General features: G+C 43.9%; 1 protein-coding gene across 1 annotated transcript in view; it reads right to left on the bottom strand.

Moving 5' to 3' along the window:
- Nucleotides 1-17,387, bottom strand: part of LOC109989521 (serine/threonine-protein kinase 32C) — an 85,035-nt gene that overhangs the window by 20,688 nt on the left and 46,960 nt on the right. Inside the window, exon 3 of the mRNA XM_020641301.3 lies at nt 13,595-13,746. Within this exon, the coding sequence (XP_020496957.1) occupies nt 13,595-13,746 (152 nt within the window). The remainder of the gene's footprint in view (nt 1-13,594; nt 13,747-17,387) is intronic.

Raw genomic sequence — 17,387 nt, 5'->3', positions numbered from 1 at the left:
TGTTAAGATGAAGATTTATGACAAAAACACAATTTTGTCTTAAAAGGATCAATCGAAATCTAGCCATAGCTGAAGTTAAAACTTGCAGTTCCTCCAGTGTCCACTAGAGTCTGTCTCCTGCAGTGAGTCAGTCCTCATAGAGCTCCATGTTAAAATAAACATGTTTACAGTCTGGTATAAAAACAGTTTGGGTCTCTAGAGCTCATTTCTCTCTTCAACTGTACGGGCTGAATGTTTATACAACTCACCTGTTTACATTATATTAAGGCTTAAAGAGATGTAGAATTAGTGGGTGTGGCCTCTTTGAGTGACAGGTGAGAGCTGCTAGATGTCTACTAGGTGTCACCTCAATTAATTCAGTCCCTGACCTTTAACCTCTGGGCCGTGTTTGTCCTGTTGGAGCCTTTTGGAAATTTGGAGAAAGGCAGTCTGGCTTCCTTTCTGACTGGAGAGCATCTGTTATCAGGTGATCTGTTCAGCCACTCGAGCCGGACTTTTTATGCATAATGACTATTTTTGTATGTTTTAGGCTTCGTGTGCTTCTGTGTGAATGAGTACTTTCTGCCGGGCCCTAAACACACATAATTAAGTTATTGAAGTAATTGATCAACATTCATCCCGTCTATGTGCCACTTGTTTCAAAGAGTACAAATAGAGTTGTAAATAACTGCAGCTTGAAAACAGCCTCTTTCCCCCCCACTTGATGTGATTTCACTGAGCGCTCCTCCAGGTCCTTTTAAACATTTTCAGGCTTTTTAATCATGCACATCAAATTAAAACACACCGCCTCTCGGTGATCTGCGAGGGGATTTGTAACACTTCACTTCACAGTTTCTGCCCCAAACGCTGAACAAAACATGAATCCACACGGGTGAACAATCTGTTTTGGTACAACAGGAGCTAATTTCTCAGTTAAGAAGGAAAAATAAAGGCAGAATGATATCTTTACCCGACCCCACGGCTCAGTGAGCAGCAGAGGAGAGAAACAAACGTGGCCTCGTGCTTTCTTCTTTCACACTCGGTTTAATGTGGCTGCTACTGAGCCAAATCTTTATTTTTCCATTAAAGCTGTGACACTGTGCTGATATTACTTCTCCTCGTGGCTGCAGGTTGTCTCAGTATCTGCAGGCTCGGCTCTGAATGTTCTGATTGGTTCCATTCAGGTGTAATTTCCTGCCTCTCAATAAGAGAGACGAGGCGAGTGTTTCTGCGGAGGGAAAATGATTTCATCTCATCCACAGATCGCAGCATCTGAGGGGGGAAATAAAAAACATTGGCAGGACTGTTGGGCCTTTTCTTTATAACACACTTTAGATTTCAGCTATGAAATAAAGTCTTCCATCATGTGTTTGGGGGGATAACAGATAGAGGGAGGCAGACCCACAAACAACATATATTTCCCTTGACGCGTTAGATTTTCACCCCTTTGATTTGTTTTGCAACACTTCATGACCGACAGAAAATAAAGGGATGAATGAGAGAAGGGAGATTACGTTTGTGATGCATTTTAGGAACATTTAAAAGTGTTGAGAACAAAGATTTAAACTCTGATCTGGGAAAGCTATCATCTATCATCCACATAGTCTTCTCTTTTAGTTCAATCTCAACATGTTTAATTTGATCACAACATATAAGCTTTATTTATTCTAACATTTGGACATTAAAGGCACAGTATGCAAAAACAATAACAAAAGATGACGTTGAGGCTGGTGGGGTAATCATGGGAGTTCTCTCTGCTACTCCCGCTGAATACACTGCAATTACTGAGAAGTTGGCCAGTGGTTTGGACATCTGCTTTCCAATAAAACCATAGACTGTATAAAACATGGACGTAGTCTCAGTCAACATACAGTTAAACCTGGCTCAGACAATCACGGGTTCGTTCCTTACTCAAGGCTGCTCGGAGCGATTATCTGCCCAAATGATCTTGTAATGTGTGTCGTACAAAGATCCAATCTTAACCTTCCCGATCTGCTCGGAGTTCCTCGGGGCGACCCTGATTTCTATCAAACGTTTGATATTAAGGGTTTAAGATCTTTATGATTACGTCATGAAAGGGTCTGGTGGAAGTCGTTTAAGACTAAAATAATCATGAGAGAGGAGGGAGGACAGTAGAGGGGGCGGGAAGCAGGACGCAACCTGCACAGGTGAGCTGGACACCTGAACTGCATCTGACAGTTAAAAATCTTAGGTTCGACCAGAGACATGTCATTTCCCCCCCCTCTCTCTCTCCATGGTTTCTTACTCTACCCACTGTCTTGTCTAAAAAAGGCAAAAAGCCCCAAAAAATAAGTTTAAGAAAAAGCTACAAATAAATTGCGGTTGCAACGTTTGAAATGCAACATCAACCTGACTTCCAATCAATCCTGAAACCTTCAACTTGGCGGCGCTGCAGGCAGGTCTTAAGCCTCCTGATCAACAGCTACAACGAGTCCACCTGTCAATCAACTCAGCCACAGCCCCAATTATCAAAGGCACCCCTGGTACAGTTGTCATGACTACAGACATAAGCTATAGAGGCCAAACTGTAATCATGTTCATGGATATTTCAATATGGGACCCAACGGGGATTCCTCTGGTTTTGCAGAAAGCCTCTAGTGGACACTTGAGGTACTGTAGTTTTTTTGCTCTTCTGCATTTGGCTTCTACATCGGAGGTAGTCGCTTGATTAAAACGCGGATCAGCCTCACAGAGTGGCCTCACAGATGGCCGGCCCCGGGATGTTGTTTGCTGTTGGCAGGGATCCCTCTCCATCACCTTTTTATCACCTCATTGTCACAGTTTGATTTCGGGATCCAGGTGACGGATGAGGCTGCACTCTCTATCTCACTGTTCCACTAAACAGCCTCCCCAATCCTCTGCTCAGATATCAGGGATCCTGAGAGAGAGAGAGAGAGAGAGGTGCACATCGGGTCGGGCTGTCACTTTCAGACTCTCTCTTGCTCTCTGAGGTGACAGCGAGATGTCAGATACGACAGCACCATTAAAAGCTCCGGCACTGACGGGCCTGCCACCTTTCAGGCTCTCTGCTGAGGAGGGGACGGAGGAGACACAAAATATTTTATTCCACCTTTTTTTAGGGAACACTTCAATATGAATCAATACAAAGTGAAATCCAGAAATGGCACGTCATAGAAATCAAACGAAAAGAGTCTTCTGCTGTCTGAAAGTGGAGAGGAAGAATTTGATTGATTCCAGTTTGTTGATTTTGCTTTTTAAAGGTCACATATTCTGTAAAATCCACTTCACCATGTTTTCTCTAACACTAATATGTGTCTCTAGTCCGTCCCCAATGATGACAAAAGTCCATCCTCTCCGTCTTCTGCCGGCTTCACTTTTCAGAAAATGTGTCCTCAAACAGGCCGTTTGGAGATTTTCCCTTCATGACATCACAAAGGGAAGTAACCCCTCCCCCAGGTGGGTGACACTCCCACAGCTAGGTGTTTGTTCTGCCCTCTGAGTCTGCCTTCTCACTGTAAACAATAGGACATGGAGTGAGAAAGCCCGAGCAACATCCCCTTCTAGATTGATGAATGCCATGTCTTCATAACCTGGAAACTCATCCATGTTTTTCATTATTTGATGTCCATATAAGGGCATGTGAATCACCAGCTTGTGTAAAGTATGAAACCCAAAGGAGCAGGACAGGAGAGAAGTGAGGCTGAAACTGTAGAGCTCCCCCTGCTGACTTGCTGCTGAATCATAAGCTCCACCTCCTCCATGTTAACAGATAGGACATGAGTACAACTAAAAAATCTAGATACACATGAAATATATTTCTCTCTTATCGTGTTGATTTGTATCCGAATGCTCTCCTGCAGCGCTGTGTGCACCGGATTATCAGAGTAGAGGAGGAACAGTGCGAGGAAACGTTACAAACTCTAACACAAGAGTCTCTGAACTTTCCATATGTGTAAGAGTCTGCTTCAAACTGACACAAGAATCTGTTCTGTTTGAAAAATCTGTATTGGCAGAAAATATAAACAAAAGGAAACGCTGGACATCTACGGACATTTACATAAAGACACGCAGACATGTCCCTGCAGACAGATACACGTCCTTCAAAAATACAACACATATATAAAAATATTGAAGGAATCATCTTAACCTCTGTATATTCACTTCACGTCCCAGAAATGCTGCAGTCCGACACCATGCAGGGTTTGACTGTATTTCTCAAGCTCTTGCTTTCTTTTAACATCTTTCATCACTTCTACGTCTATACTGACTGCAACACTGATCAAAATGTTTCACAGTATATTTACTTTCTCATGCACTCTGGATTTTGTCAAAGCACTCCGGGAGTTTACTCTTCCTTGCCTCCAGCTTGTTCCTGAGGGATCTGAAGGATTTTCCTGAACCGGATAAGATATACAACCCTCCCAGCATGCTCAGGGACTGACCCCCAGGTCTCCTCGCAGGTGGACGTGCCTCAAATATCTTTACCAGCAGCTGTCGAGGAAGAATCCTGATCAGATGCCAGAACAACCCCTACCTTCTACTTTTCACGCACGAGACCTACAGCTCCACTCTGAGCTCTTCCTCTGATGTCCCTGCTCCTTATCTTTTCCCTCATGATAATAAAACAATTATTTTAAATGCTCATTTAATTGAGACGGGGGAAGACCAAAGAGAAAGAGGGGGAAAAGGTCAGGTTTTAATCCTGATTCAAGGGGCTAATTTTATCTGAGAAAAAATCAGATCTCTCATTAAAGCCTGGACTTCCTCTTCAACATGTCTGCAAGCTCAGAAAAAACAAACTTGAATTATGGACTTTGTGTAAATCTGGACAGTGTCTCCTCTCTGCTCTGTACCTGCCTGTAAGAAACATTAACTTAACTTAAGCCCCAATAAGACCTGAAAAACATCAGTATTTTCCGACCTGTGAATTTAAATTGAAAACGGCTGATGTGCTGTATCTCTTCAGCTCGTTAACTCTTTTGGTTGAAAATATGTCTGAAGATCTGAAGGATTTTTAAATCTTCTGTACTTTTACAGACCACAGATCTTTAAGATATCAGAGAGTATTAAACCATGTGGTCTGGTGAATCTTAAACCTTGATAACATTACTGTTATGTTCAGCAGCTAGTCTGGAACTCTGCCTGATGTTGGGGGTTATTGGACATGTAACCCTTTTTCACACATTATGCACTCCTGAAAATTTCGAGAGGATTTCAGGAGGACTGCCCCTGAAATCCTCCTGATCTGGTTGTTCACACATGCACCTCACAGCGGGAGACTATCCCTGCTGGATGGGAGCAGGGTCAGGGAGCACCTGAGGCAAGATGTGACGTAAGAAGAAGAACGATGCAGACGTGGAGGATGAAGCAACAGAGTCTGCAACACAATGTCATAATTAGAATCTCTGCCTTTACAGTACATCAGTATTAACTAATCCATTCATGCACATTCACACGACCCTGACGTAGCAATGGTTTCATTTTAGGGTTAAGTGTCTTGCGTAAGGACTGAACCAAACAGTAAAGTCAAAGAGAAGTTTTCACCTGGCATAGAGCAAACAGCAAAGTCAAGAGTGTCTTATAGGTGACATCTTTCATCTTAAAGTCATTTTATTTACTGCACATCCTGCTCTTTGCGATGCTCTTCATCCTGTAAAAGTCTGATTTACAAACAGCACAGTAAAGCTGTGAGTGTGAGTAAATACCAGGCCTTAATGTGGGATCTATGGAGAGCTGTTTCTGTCCAAAACCAGGAGGAGGACATGTGGACAGGCGAGGACAGGACGAGGCTGCGACAGTCTCAGGGTCTGAGAGAGGGAGGTTTGTCTGCTGGAAGGAGCACGAGGAGCGGGCTGAAGTAATCAGGCCACGATGACAAACGAGCGCGGGGAGGCCGGGAAGAGAGGGAGGTACAGGGACAGTGAAGAGGAGAGACACAGGAGTCTGTGATGCTCCAGTCGGTCTGAAAACTTTGTCTACTCTGTCCTACATAAAGACGATGATCGAGGTGAGCTGCCTGGACCGAACACATGACTCAATCACAAGGCGCTCGCTCGCTCCTCGGAGGATTTCTGCAGCAGAAACACGAGTCAGGCCTTCAACAAGTCGCCTCAGGACTCAACACCTCCTCTGACCTGCTTCCACAAGGTGCACTCCACGCGTCCTACAAAAAGTTCTTGGTTTTTTAAAGTTTTTTTGGGGGGCCTTTTTGTCTTCATTAGATAGGACAGCTGAAGAGAGCGGGGGTGGAGAGAGTGGGGGATGACACGCATTAAAGTTCAAGGTCGGATTCGGACCCACTGCCGCTGCGATGTGGACTATAGCCTCCGAACTTGGGGTGCTAGGCTTTGCGGCAACCGGGAGTTCTTCTTTTTAAGTATTGAGAGGGGAGTTTGATGGCTGCAGGTCCAGGGCAAAATAATCTGTGATCTTTCATTTTAATGAGGTTGATTTAATGCTGAGTGCCCTCACAGGGCTCGTTTAAACTGCTGGGGAAAGTCCTTGGCCAGCTAATATTCAGTAACTCAGTATTTAAATGCTGTTATTTTCTTTATGGTCCTGTTTCACGACTTCATCTCAGTATTCGTCTTGAAAGAAGGCATGTTATGAAAACACCTTGTGCTCATTTGACATCTTCTCTTAGTGTTTGTAGAAGGCCTGATAATCACAAGTGGGCGAGTACAAATCAACAATATGGACCTTTATCACCTTAAAAAAGTAGTTTCAAGGGTCCATCTAATAGTATGCTAACTTTCAACAGAGAGAAGGCCGTCTCTCTTTTGTCTGCACAGCACCCCGGTCGCCTGTTTACTGCACTATGCAAGTTCACACAGCAGCCTTCAGTTCTAAAAGAAGCCCGGTTCTGTTCTGTTTGATACCACGGCTGAAGCTGAGAGGAAGAGGACAGGGATGGTTGAGCTGAGAAAAAGAGAGAGTCACCGATCAAGAAGTCTGACTAAATATTGGACAGGCTTTTACATGTTGGCGAGTAAGTGGGCTGCAAGTCTGACGTCTAGCTGGCTATGTTGCCGCCGGACGGTTGAAAACTTGTGAAACTATTACCGGACAAGTTGGTATTAAGATCTGTCTCGCGGCTAATGAGAAGTAACAGTCCAAAGGCAGAGTGTACATCACCCCAGATATTATTCAGAGCAACGTTAGGCTGTATCGCTATCGGCGTCATCGTTGTCTCATGTTCAGCAGATTTACCGACTGCAGGACGTCGTCTGACCCGAGTTAGGTCTCAGGTTTGATACAAATGAATCAATAAATCCATCTGACACCAAAAAATTGTCTCTCTGGTTAACTTAGTTTGCATGTAAGCATGTAATAAATGATCCTCTCCAAGGTAGACATTCAGCCAGGGTCTACAGTCGTCAGTTGAATACACATAAACATTCTCCACTTGCTAACAGCTAGCGACTCTGATGGAGTCAGATTTGCAGGAAGTCTGGTAACATTACTGAAGCTCGTCAGTGGACGGGGTCCTTTGGTTTCTCACAACGTCTTTGCCGGCTTCTTCGACCCTCTGATTGTAAACAAAGGCACGCTGTCTGAGATGGGGAGGTGTTAACAGCATCTACTGTATGAGTGTTTTACAACAGAGCAGCTGCACTCATAATCTTTGAAGGGCTCAAAGAGCAACAAACCTTCATCTTGTTACTTCAAGAGAAGATTATAGGAAATGATCTTCTGGTGTTATGAGAAAGATTTAAGCCCCTCACATGGCTGGTTCAGACTGCTGACTGTGGGCGTACAGGCTAATTTGTTCCACAGTCTCATAAGGCCTTGTTCTATCCAGGCCTGAGATCAATATTCCTAATGGAGGCTGAATAAGGCACATCCATCCTGAGCACTCCTCCGCCCGCTCGCTCTCTGACTCTGATGGAGGGATGGTCAGTGACTCACCATGTTTGGGTTTAGAAACCTCTGAAATCCTTTAAGTCGATCCCCGGGGAGTATGTCTGAAACTTTGTCCAGTCGCTGTGACGACCCCGAGCTCCCCTCAGAGTCCATTTGGCCATGATTCATTACTTTGTCTCTGGACCCCCTCGAGGAGGACCGACGCTGCTGTTTGAGTGAGATCTGTTGTGATGTAACGCTTCAGGCTGAACCTAGATTTCATAACAAAGCACCACTCTCCACAGAGCAGGGATCAAATTCTGCAGGTTCTCTCCTCTGCTGCTGGGCGGAGCCGGAGACCTCTGCACTCTGAGGTTGCACACACGCCGAGGGAAGGAAGAAGTCAGCGTCTTCTCATGTGTCACAAATCCTCACAAAGCTTTGTGTGGATTTACTGTGTGCAGCAGATGATAGTTAATTTTTTCCTCCTCCAGAGTAATCCATTCAGCGCTCCCTCCACTCCTACACATCGTATCCGTGCAGCAGCGGGGGAATGGTCACTGCAATTACTGAGGGCTGCAAAAACTTGACATCTGCCCAGCTTAAGGCCGCCTTTAGTGAGCGGATGGGATTCAGTGTGGGCCTTTCATGAGGTTGCTTCCTAATGAATTTCCTTCGACGGAGACGTTCAAAAGCAAAATTCAGGATGACTCAAAGAAAGCAGCTTCCAGACAGACTGTGTGGAGGTAGGAGCTGCTGGGAAAAACCTTACAAATCCTCTTAGTCTGCTGTTCTTTCTTGACAAAACAAATCAATGCTGCATACTTCCTCTGCACTGTCTCACCCCCCCCCCCTCCTATGATGTACCAATCATTTCTTCCTCATCACCTCTGTTTGCCGTCTTTTCATGGATTCTTTCTTCTTTTTCCGACCACATTTTTGACTTTCTCTTGGTGCTGCATCAATACAAACACTCCTAAGAAAGCTCTGTCAAAGTGACTGGCGTCTTCTTTTGTCTGTTTGTTTGTTGTAGAGAAAAGAAGTTCCCCAAAAAAACTCCAGCTAGTTCATCACACATACAGAAACAGCCTGATCTACAGGGGCTCACTACGACGGTGTCTTTGATAAAGAAAAAATACTGAGATTTAGGAAGTTGTAAAAATATGAGTAGTCTTGATTTCAAGACAGAAAAGTCTTAAAAATGGAAATATAAAGTAAAATATATCCAGGTAGCTCGCTGCTCATCTGATATTCCCGTTTAAAACAACATATAGGCTAACCACAGCCTAAAATGACGACGACACACATCCAAAAATATGACAATGAATGTTTGTCAACAATAATTTTTTCACGACAAAGACTAGACGTTGACCTCTAATCTCTGATATTACAAACACTGACAACACATCAGTTATGTTTTAGTTAATTCTAAGATTCATTTATCAGACGCTTTTATCCAAAGCGACAAACATCAGAGAATAAAGGAAACACAAGGGAGGATCTAGAGAGGAGGAAACGACGTCAGGAAGAGCAAACAAACAGCTTTCAGTCCGATCGGACACACAGGTGCTGACAGGAAGTAACCAGAGGCAGAGCACAGTAGGTGTTCATAAAGAGCTGGGTCTTTAGCTTTTTCTTCAAGGTGCAAAGGGACTCTGCATATCGAATGGAGTTTGGAAGTTCATTCCACCACCAGGGGGCCACAGAGGAGAAGAGTCTAGTCAGAGTTTTAAAGATGTGGGACAGCACTGAAATGTAAGTGGGTGTCTGTTGGACGTTAAATAGCTATGATATTTTCATGTCCGTCAATCTATCTGTCAAAATAGAGGCAGGAGAGAGGAAAGGTGTGTGAGCGCTTCGAGTAGTCAGAAGACTAGAAAAGTTCAGCTTTCAAGCTAAAGTTGTTATCTCAAGTTAAACCTTCGATTTCCTGTGATAAGTGGTCGATTTATCGAGTCTTGTGAAGACTCAATTTCAGTATTTATCACAGGTAGGACTTGTAATCCTGATGTTATGGCATCAGTAAATCAAGATTTTGGAAAAACATCTGGTATATACTCGGTACTATAACCGGTGTCTGGACTCATGTCCTCTTACAGATTCCATAAACCAAGATTTTTTTTTCTCTGTGGTTCTCATATTTTGTCCTTCTTTGACTTCCTCCTGGAGCTGCATCAGTAAAAACACAATGAAGCTTTATCAAAAAACGCTGTTCTTATGACTTCCGTCTTTTTCATTTGTTTGTTTTTGAGAATAGAATTTCGCCAGAACCCGGCTGGTCCATTGAGCAACCATTAAGAAAGTCACGCACCAGAGAGTGCTTCGCTCTGCTGAAGGAGCCTGTTGATGCTGCAGCAGTCTCATCTACAGGGACTCTGTTAAACAGCATACCCACGCAGTGAACCAATTAGCATCCTGGTTGTTATACAGTGAGGGAGAGGAGGCGAGGAAGAGGCAGAGCTCTCATCAGTCCTGTCTCATTACCTGCCCGGCTGAGACGCCGTCTCCCACTGCAGCTAAATGAAGCAAGACACTTTAAGAGATGCATACAGGTGCAGCAGAACGACGCTGTCACGCTCACAGAGAGGCGGAGTAAACTGGGGCAGAAACAACAAACTCACCATGGAGTCTAGTCTCTGTGTTCTCCTCTCTGCAGCTCCAGGAAGGAAGACAAACTTTCCTCACATTGTAAACTCCCGAGCTCTGAGGACACAGAAGGCGTCAGTGAATGCATTTATCTGACCGGGATGATTTTGGTCAGTTTCTGCAAAGTGAGAACCCCAGATTTGTTTTTTCTGGATCAGAGTTATTCACACTCTCTCTCTGTTTTTTTTTTACATGGAACCAGTCTGGTGATGCTAACTTTAGAAACATCCACCCAGCTGCCCGGGCTCAGGGTCTGCACGTTCTGCAACAACAGACTCAAATATGAACAGCTGCATTCAGACACTACATCACACGGCTCATGGCCGGCATGAAAATTACAACAAAACCACAATGCACTCCCTCTCTCGACCCTGACTTCACACAGAATTCTTCATTTCCCTCTTAGGGAAATTTGCGTGTGAAGTCTGGGTGAGCTATTGGATGTAGAATTAACCCCGAGCGAGCAGGCGGGGTTGGACATTTATATCCTGCAACCTGTGGGGGACCATTTCATCTTAGTGCATGTAACGAAGCTGCTTCATATCACAGTCATCGCAGGGTCAGACTCTGTCTCTTCATCCGCCATCTCTGCCCCACCCTTTTCCCATCATGTCTCGCCTCCTGAGCTCCTGAGAACCCCCCACCCCGAGCCCGCTGTGGGAATTCATGTAAAAACACACATGTCGGAAAGATTTCAGCTGGCTGGCTGGCTGCCTTTGATTTTGATAGATTTCAGGAGTGCATGCTTTGGAAAGGCTTCAGAGACTTTCAGTATCAAGCCTCCCTGGAGAAGCATTACAACATGACCACCCAGTGAGAATGATTTTATGATGTTTGCCTGTCTATAGCCCACTGCTGGTTTCTTTACAATTTTTTGACAATTAACACAGTCACATGCACTCTATTAGTTCCACTGAGTTGGAGTCAAGACAGATTTATATAAAACTTAACTAGAGCTGAAGGCAGCACTGACCGGGCCCTCGTCTGGGCACTGTAAGGACGTGTGGTTGGGATGCTTAGCAGCTGCGGAGTGTGCGGCAGTGTCTTTATCAATGGCCAAAAAGGTTTTTAGACCAGCTTAGCCAAAGCTTGTTGTGTCTTACCACTAGGGGGTGCTATGACAAAATTTCTGTTTTGACATGTAGACATGTGTAAAAGTTTACTGGAGTCATTAAAAAACCCAATTTCAACCTCTGCTGGTTCGTTTCAGCTGCTGTCTCTTTAAGGCCCCTCTCCCCATGTGCCCACTTTCTTCTGATTGGCCAGCTCTCTGGAAGCCTTCCAGGTAGGCAGAACGCTGCAGGGCTGCTCTCCAGTGCTGGGAGAAGAGAGTCTCTGTACTGTCAGAGGTTTCATCGTCTCACATCGAGGCTTCAAGCCGTCTCATGAAATACTTGGTTTCATGTCGGGGAACGATCAGGTTATTTGCAGAACAAGTCTTTTCGCGCCCTCTGCAGACTTATCCAACATATGTTTACCTCATGATCTGAAACACTTTATGTGAGTTTGAAATGGGGATCAGCAATATAGGTCAACTTTGAGTTAGAGCCACATCCTGCTGCCTGGTGTGAAATCCAGTTTGGGGGCCATTATGTCCACTCTTTTTGAGTGTTGTTAGTATCTTGTCATCATTAGGGTCTCCTCTACAGCAAAACTGAAGGTGATTTGGATAACCCCCTATGGAGAAGTTAATCAAAATATGACCCCTGGAAACGGGCATACACATTTCTTGGAGATGATGGATTTTTTAAACTGGTTGGCTGTTTCCAAAAGCCATTCTTGCTTAATGTGTTGGTGCACTTGTTTAGAAAATGTGTAGGGGGCGCTGTGGAGGCATTTGGCACCACCCATTTGAGTCCATCAAATATAGAATATTAACTTTTGCCAATTTGGCAAGTTTGAGGAGTTTTTTTGAGCATGCTTAGGCCCACAGAAATTAGAGTCATTTGGCACTCCTGGACAAACTTAGATATGTCTCGAGGAATAGGATAATACATTTATTTTACTGACCCTGAAGCGACCCTTTACTGATAATAAAAACAAGTTAACTTGTGCATCAACAGATGTCTACTTTCTGGACTGATCCTGCTCCATCTGTGTGAATTTCCAGTATGTAAGAAGTGACTGAAAGAGACACTGAGAATAAACTGCTGAGTGTGTGACAGTTAAAACTCTGCTGATATGACGATGTCTATTAGCTCCCTGTGAGACGGACAGACCCTCTCTGAACATTTCAGTGAAGCCGACATGAAAGCAGAGGGAGGAGGTGTGAAACTTTTCATTCCCACGTAGCTGATATGATACAGTTTTTTTCACTAATGGGCATTTGATTGGATGCAAAGTATGAAAGAGAGAGAGAGAGAGAGAGAGAGAGAGAGAGAGAGAGAGAGAGAGCAGAACATAGAAAAGTAGAACACAGAAGGCTTTGGCAGCCGTACACTCCTGCAGGGAATTAAACTCTAAAAAAAAACACACAGGCGACGACTGTAGGCTCATTAAAATGCCCTCAGTTTGTTCTAGAAGAGCGGCTTCTCCTGCAGCCGAAAAATATCTGCAGATTAAATCATTCACAACCTGGTGAAGGGATGAGTCCAGGACACGACTCGCTATCTGCACACCATCACAGCGCCATCAGATCCGTAGAAAAACTGTGCACGTGCAAAAGTGCTGCGTGTAATATGCCGTGAACGCCGTGCCAGGGCCCCAATTACATTTAGAAACACGTCCCGCTCGGAGATGAGCGCTGAATAATGAACGCAGCCTCAGTTCACCCACATATATCAGACTCAGGGGAAGAGCGAGGTCATTTAAACCACAGTAATTATCAAATGTGCGCTTCTCGGAATCACAGCCAAAATTAATATCCTGAAATATCCTCCTGTGTTTAATTGGAGAAGGTCGCTTTCTGGAGGAGGACTCGCTTCAACATTTAATCAAACTTTTTCCTGCACTTAGCTCCAAATGCAGGAAAAGGAAAGTGCATGAAGCACAATATTCACACAGAGAACATCCATTTAAGTGCATCAGACCTCAAGAGTGAGCATGCTCTCTGAGGGGAAAAACACAAAGTGCACGGACACACAAAGCAGGCAAGGCGACACACGCAGTGCAGACCACATGTAGAGTTTAAAAACAAGATAGTCACCAGAGATTTACTAAAAAAACATGTTCAATTTCCTGAAGGATCTCAAGCTCTCTAAAGACGTTTCGGACCTCATCTCTCTCGATACACTGCTGCTTGTTCATGTACTTCATGGCGTACATCTTCTCCGTGTCCCGCTTCTGCACGATGCATACCTGCAAGAGAGGAACACAACAGAGAGGAAGAGGACATTTTAGTGCAGGAAAAACTTGTTTTGCATTTTGGAGGTTGTCACAATACCAAAACTTTTTCTGTTTTCCTAGATTTATTTTCCAGCTTATTTATCTTATTTTGATAGGAAGAGATAGGTTTAGTAATGAGAGAGAGAGAGAGAGAGAGAGAGAGAGAGAGAGAGAGAGAGAGAGCGGGGCGTGGCATGCGGGAAAGAAGCCACAGGCCGGACTCAAACCTGGCTGTGTGCTTAAAGGGCCTTAACCTCTGTGCGTTGGGCGCAACATAACCGCTAGGCCATCGACAGCTTGAATTTAAGACTTTTATACGATTCTGGTAAAAATCTAATATTATTACACCTTTCAATACCACAGCAACAACAACAACAACAACAACAAGTCCTAGGCTTCAAATATTGAGTCATTTCTTGTTTTTCATTACCCCCACAAATTGCAGAAAAACTCCATCAAACTGTCTTGATTGCACAAATACCCTGGCAACGTTTGGTCACAACATTTCGGCAGCTTGAAGTTAAATATATGATTAAAGAGCTGTCAATTTTTTAAGCTTCTGCTCTCTTTGATACTAATGATGATTAAGGCCACTTTAACACAAACATGATCCACTGAAAATAAAGTTCTACATTCTGACTGCTTCAAACACGGATCCACATAAAGGCCTAAAAACACTAGTACAGTGATGACACAACAGGCACATGCGCACATGCTCCTCCTTCTTTCACAGAGCGCTGAGGTGTAAACAGACAAAATCCGCTAACACACAAACGTCTGTGTGGACGTAAGATGAGGTGGGGTCGTTACTCCAAATGACCCAAACATACTAAGCCTGTAAATTACAAGAATATGTCGACAGGGAGTCATGCCAGTACACATTTTCATAAACAAAACTTGTCCGCCACTGTTGTTGTAGTCCACCTAGTGATGCATGACTAAAGACTAAAGTCTCAGTTTTCAGAGGAACTGCATATTCCAGTTCACGCGCGATGTTGTTTTTTAAAAGTTTGCATTTTCATGCACCAGAAACACTGTTGTCGTGTAAATAAACAGCAACAAAAAGTCACTTTTTTCACGGCTGAAATTGTTGGTGTGTAAACAGAGAGTACCTAAAATAACAGAGATTGTGTCATTTTAAGAAAAGTGGTTTCAAATTGTATCAAAGTATCGGACATTTTGACAAACAAAACCTGTGTTTGAATTAATAAAATAACAAATGTGCTTAAATGAACACGTAAAGCAAGTTTGTGTTTGCAGAGAAAGAGAGTTTTCAACACCACAAACTCTTTGACTCTACCGTGTGTTCATAGAGAGAGACGTTCTCAAACAGACCTGAGCATCTCTTAACTGTCGACTTCTGTCTCTGTGAAGTCGCTGAGAAGCTCTAATGAACTTCATGTCAGACACACGAGCTTGTGGCAGAAAGCGCTTACTAACAAATCGGCTCATTCTTTATGCATGAGTTTGGAGGTTTTGTCAGGAAGCGTGTGTTAAAGGTCAGAAGCAGGACGAGACAGCGGAGAGGTCAGAGTCATTACGGTGACATTAAAGTCCGACTACGATCGTTATATACATCACGCGGGGGATCCTGAGCTGCACACATTCAAGTCTCAAACACTCCTAGTCGACTCAGGGAGATTTCGAATAAAATCAGCAGTTTCTTTGTCTTGTTGGTGTTAAAGTGGACCTTTATAAACTCCACATGAGCGTGACGACGGCTCGAGACAGAAGAAAGTGAAGCGGGGCGTCAGGAAACATCATTACTCATCACTGTAATACACTTTAAATGTGCCAGCCTTCGGTTCGGAGCGAAGGAAGCGGGTCAGAGTGGAATCTGATTACCGAGCAGCTGCATGTTAAGCACTCTCTGAATCTCCTCTTATTCCTCCACACAGTCTGAACTTTGTGCCGCAGGTAAACAAAGTGAATTTCAAACCTTCACTCAGGCAGAAAACTTGACATCATCGTTCACTGACACTGCTCTTCATGGAGAGAGGGAAAGATTTTCTTCTTGGCATCTGAAGGAACGCTCAATAAAAGTTGAAACAGAACCTCTGCCTGCCGTATCGTGATATATTTCCTACTGAAACGGGATAGCCAGTGATGAGCCAGACTTTTGTAACTGGGCTGGCTGAACCAGGCCGCGCCCTAACTTTTGTAGGGTTGGCTGGAAGTGCCAGGAATGCACAAACTCACCCTTTCTATCTACACAATAAAGTGGCAACATTTAGGTCAATGATTCCAAAATTTCTGATAGTTTTCAACAAATCGGATGAGAAGTTGTGAAGTTTGGACCCCAGACGGTTCATGACTTGTGACAGAACAAAGAAATGGAACTTAACAAATTTCTAAAAGGAGCTAAAAGACTTTTTGACACCACTTTTTTTTCCAGACACACAAACACGATCCACCACAAATAGCTCCCAACGTCTGAAGTCAATATTTAAAAACTATCCAATCAAAACGGGCGACATTGAAATGCAAAGGAAGCTCCCAGCAGCCTGTTGTGACAAAGCCAAAATGGTAGATTTAAACACAAGCCCTGCCTCTGACAAGCCAAACAGCCAGTCATAGTTTGTTTAATCAATCAATCAATCAATCAATCAATCATTATTTGTAAAGCACCAACTCATAACTTAAAATGTCTAAAAATGTAAATTCTGGTTGGTGGTTTTTTTTTTTGGATTTTGAAAATTTCAAAAATCAGAGAATCGAAAAAGACCAAGTACTTTGAGTTTTCCTTTTGTATCGTTCATCACTAGAAGTACACTGAGTTACACAAGTCTATCATATTCCTAACATTTATATACTTAATTAATGTTCATTGTGTTATGCAATGTTTATTGTTGTATGTTGGATGTGAATGATGATGTGGATTGTTGTCTTTTTTATGGCTGCAGCATGGGTGAAGAGCCCAAGACAAATTTTAAAGCAACATTAAAGTTAATCTTGAATCTTGATAACAAGTGTTACCTCGAGACGCTTTACAAATAGAGCATATGGGATAATATGCAGGAAGGATTTCTCCTTTGTATTCCTCGCGTTCCTGTTGTCCACACTTCCTCGCCGCTGAGGTCGTAGCAGGCCGTGCATGAAGGAGGACGGAGGTGGTTTTGGGGATGACTCAGTCCGATGGTGGTCAAGGGACGTCGGGTGGTAGTAGTGCCCGATCACCCGGCTGAAGGTTAGGGGCGCTCTGTCTACTCAAGAGTCTAGCTTCTGCTGCCGGGACCTTTTGGGGAAGCAAATCTGATTTCTTGGGGGGGGGGGGGGGGGCTATGACCACCTTTGGCTACCACCTGGGAATAGCCAATTGGTAAACTCATTGATTGTAGATTATAATTAACTGCTCACGTACTGAACCAGAGGAGTTTACTGCAGAAAAACTTTACATTTCCAAATCCTGCATTTGGATTTCTGGCCCCCCTATCAGCCCAACCATGCCTCCCTTTAGCCTCTTTTTCAGCATGATATCAGCTCCAAACCCTCCCCTCGTGGAGCTCAGCACAGACCTAGTTTCTCTTTGCAGTTCGCCAGGCCGCTCTGCACCATCTGCACTGAGCTGGAAGGTAGGAAATATAAACTATAACAAACCATAGTCCAAAAGGTCG

The sequence above is a fragment of the Labrus bergylta genome, chromosome 10, assembly GCF_963930695.1.
Source record: "Labrus bergylta chromosome 10, fLabBer1.1, whole genome shotgun sequence".
In the NCBI taxonomy this organism is placed as follows: domain Eukaryota; kingdom Metazoa; phylum Chordata; class Actinopteri; order Labriformes; family Labridae; genus Labrus; species Labrus bergylta.
Note: the sequence above shows the minus strand (reverse complement) of the source record. Positions and strands in the feature narration are given on the sequence as shown.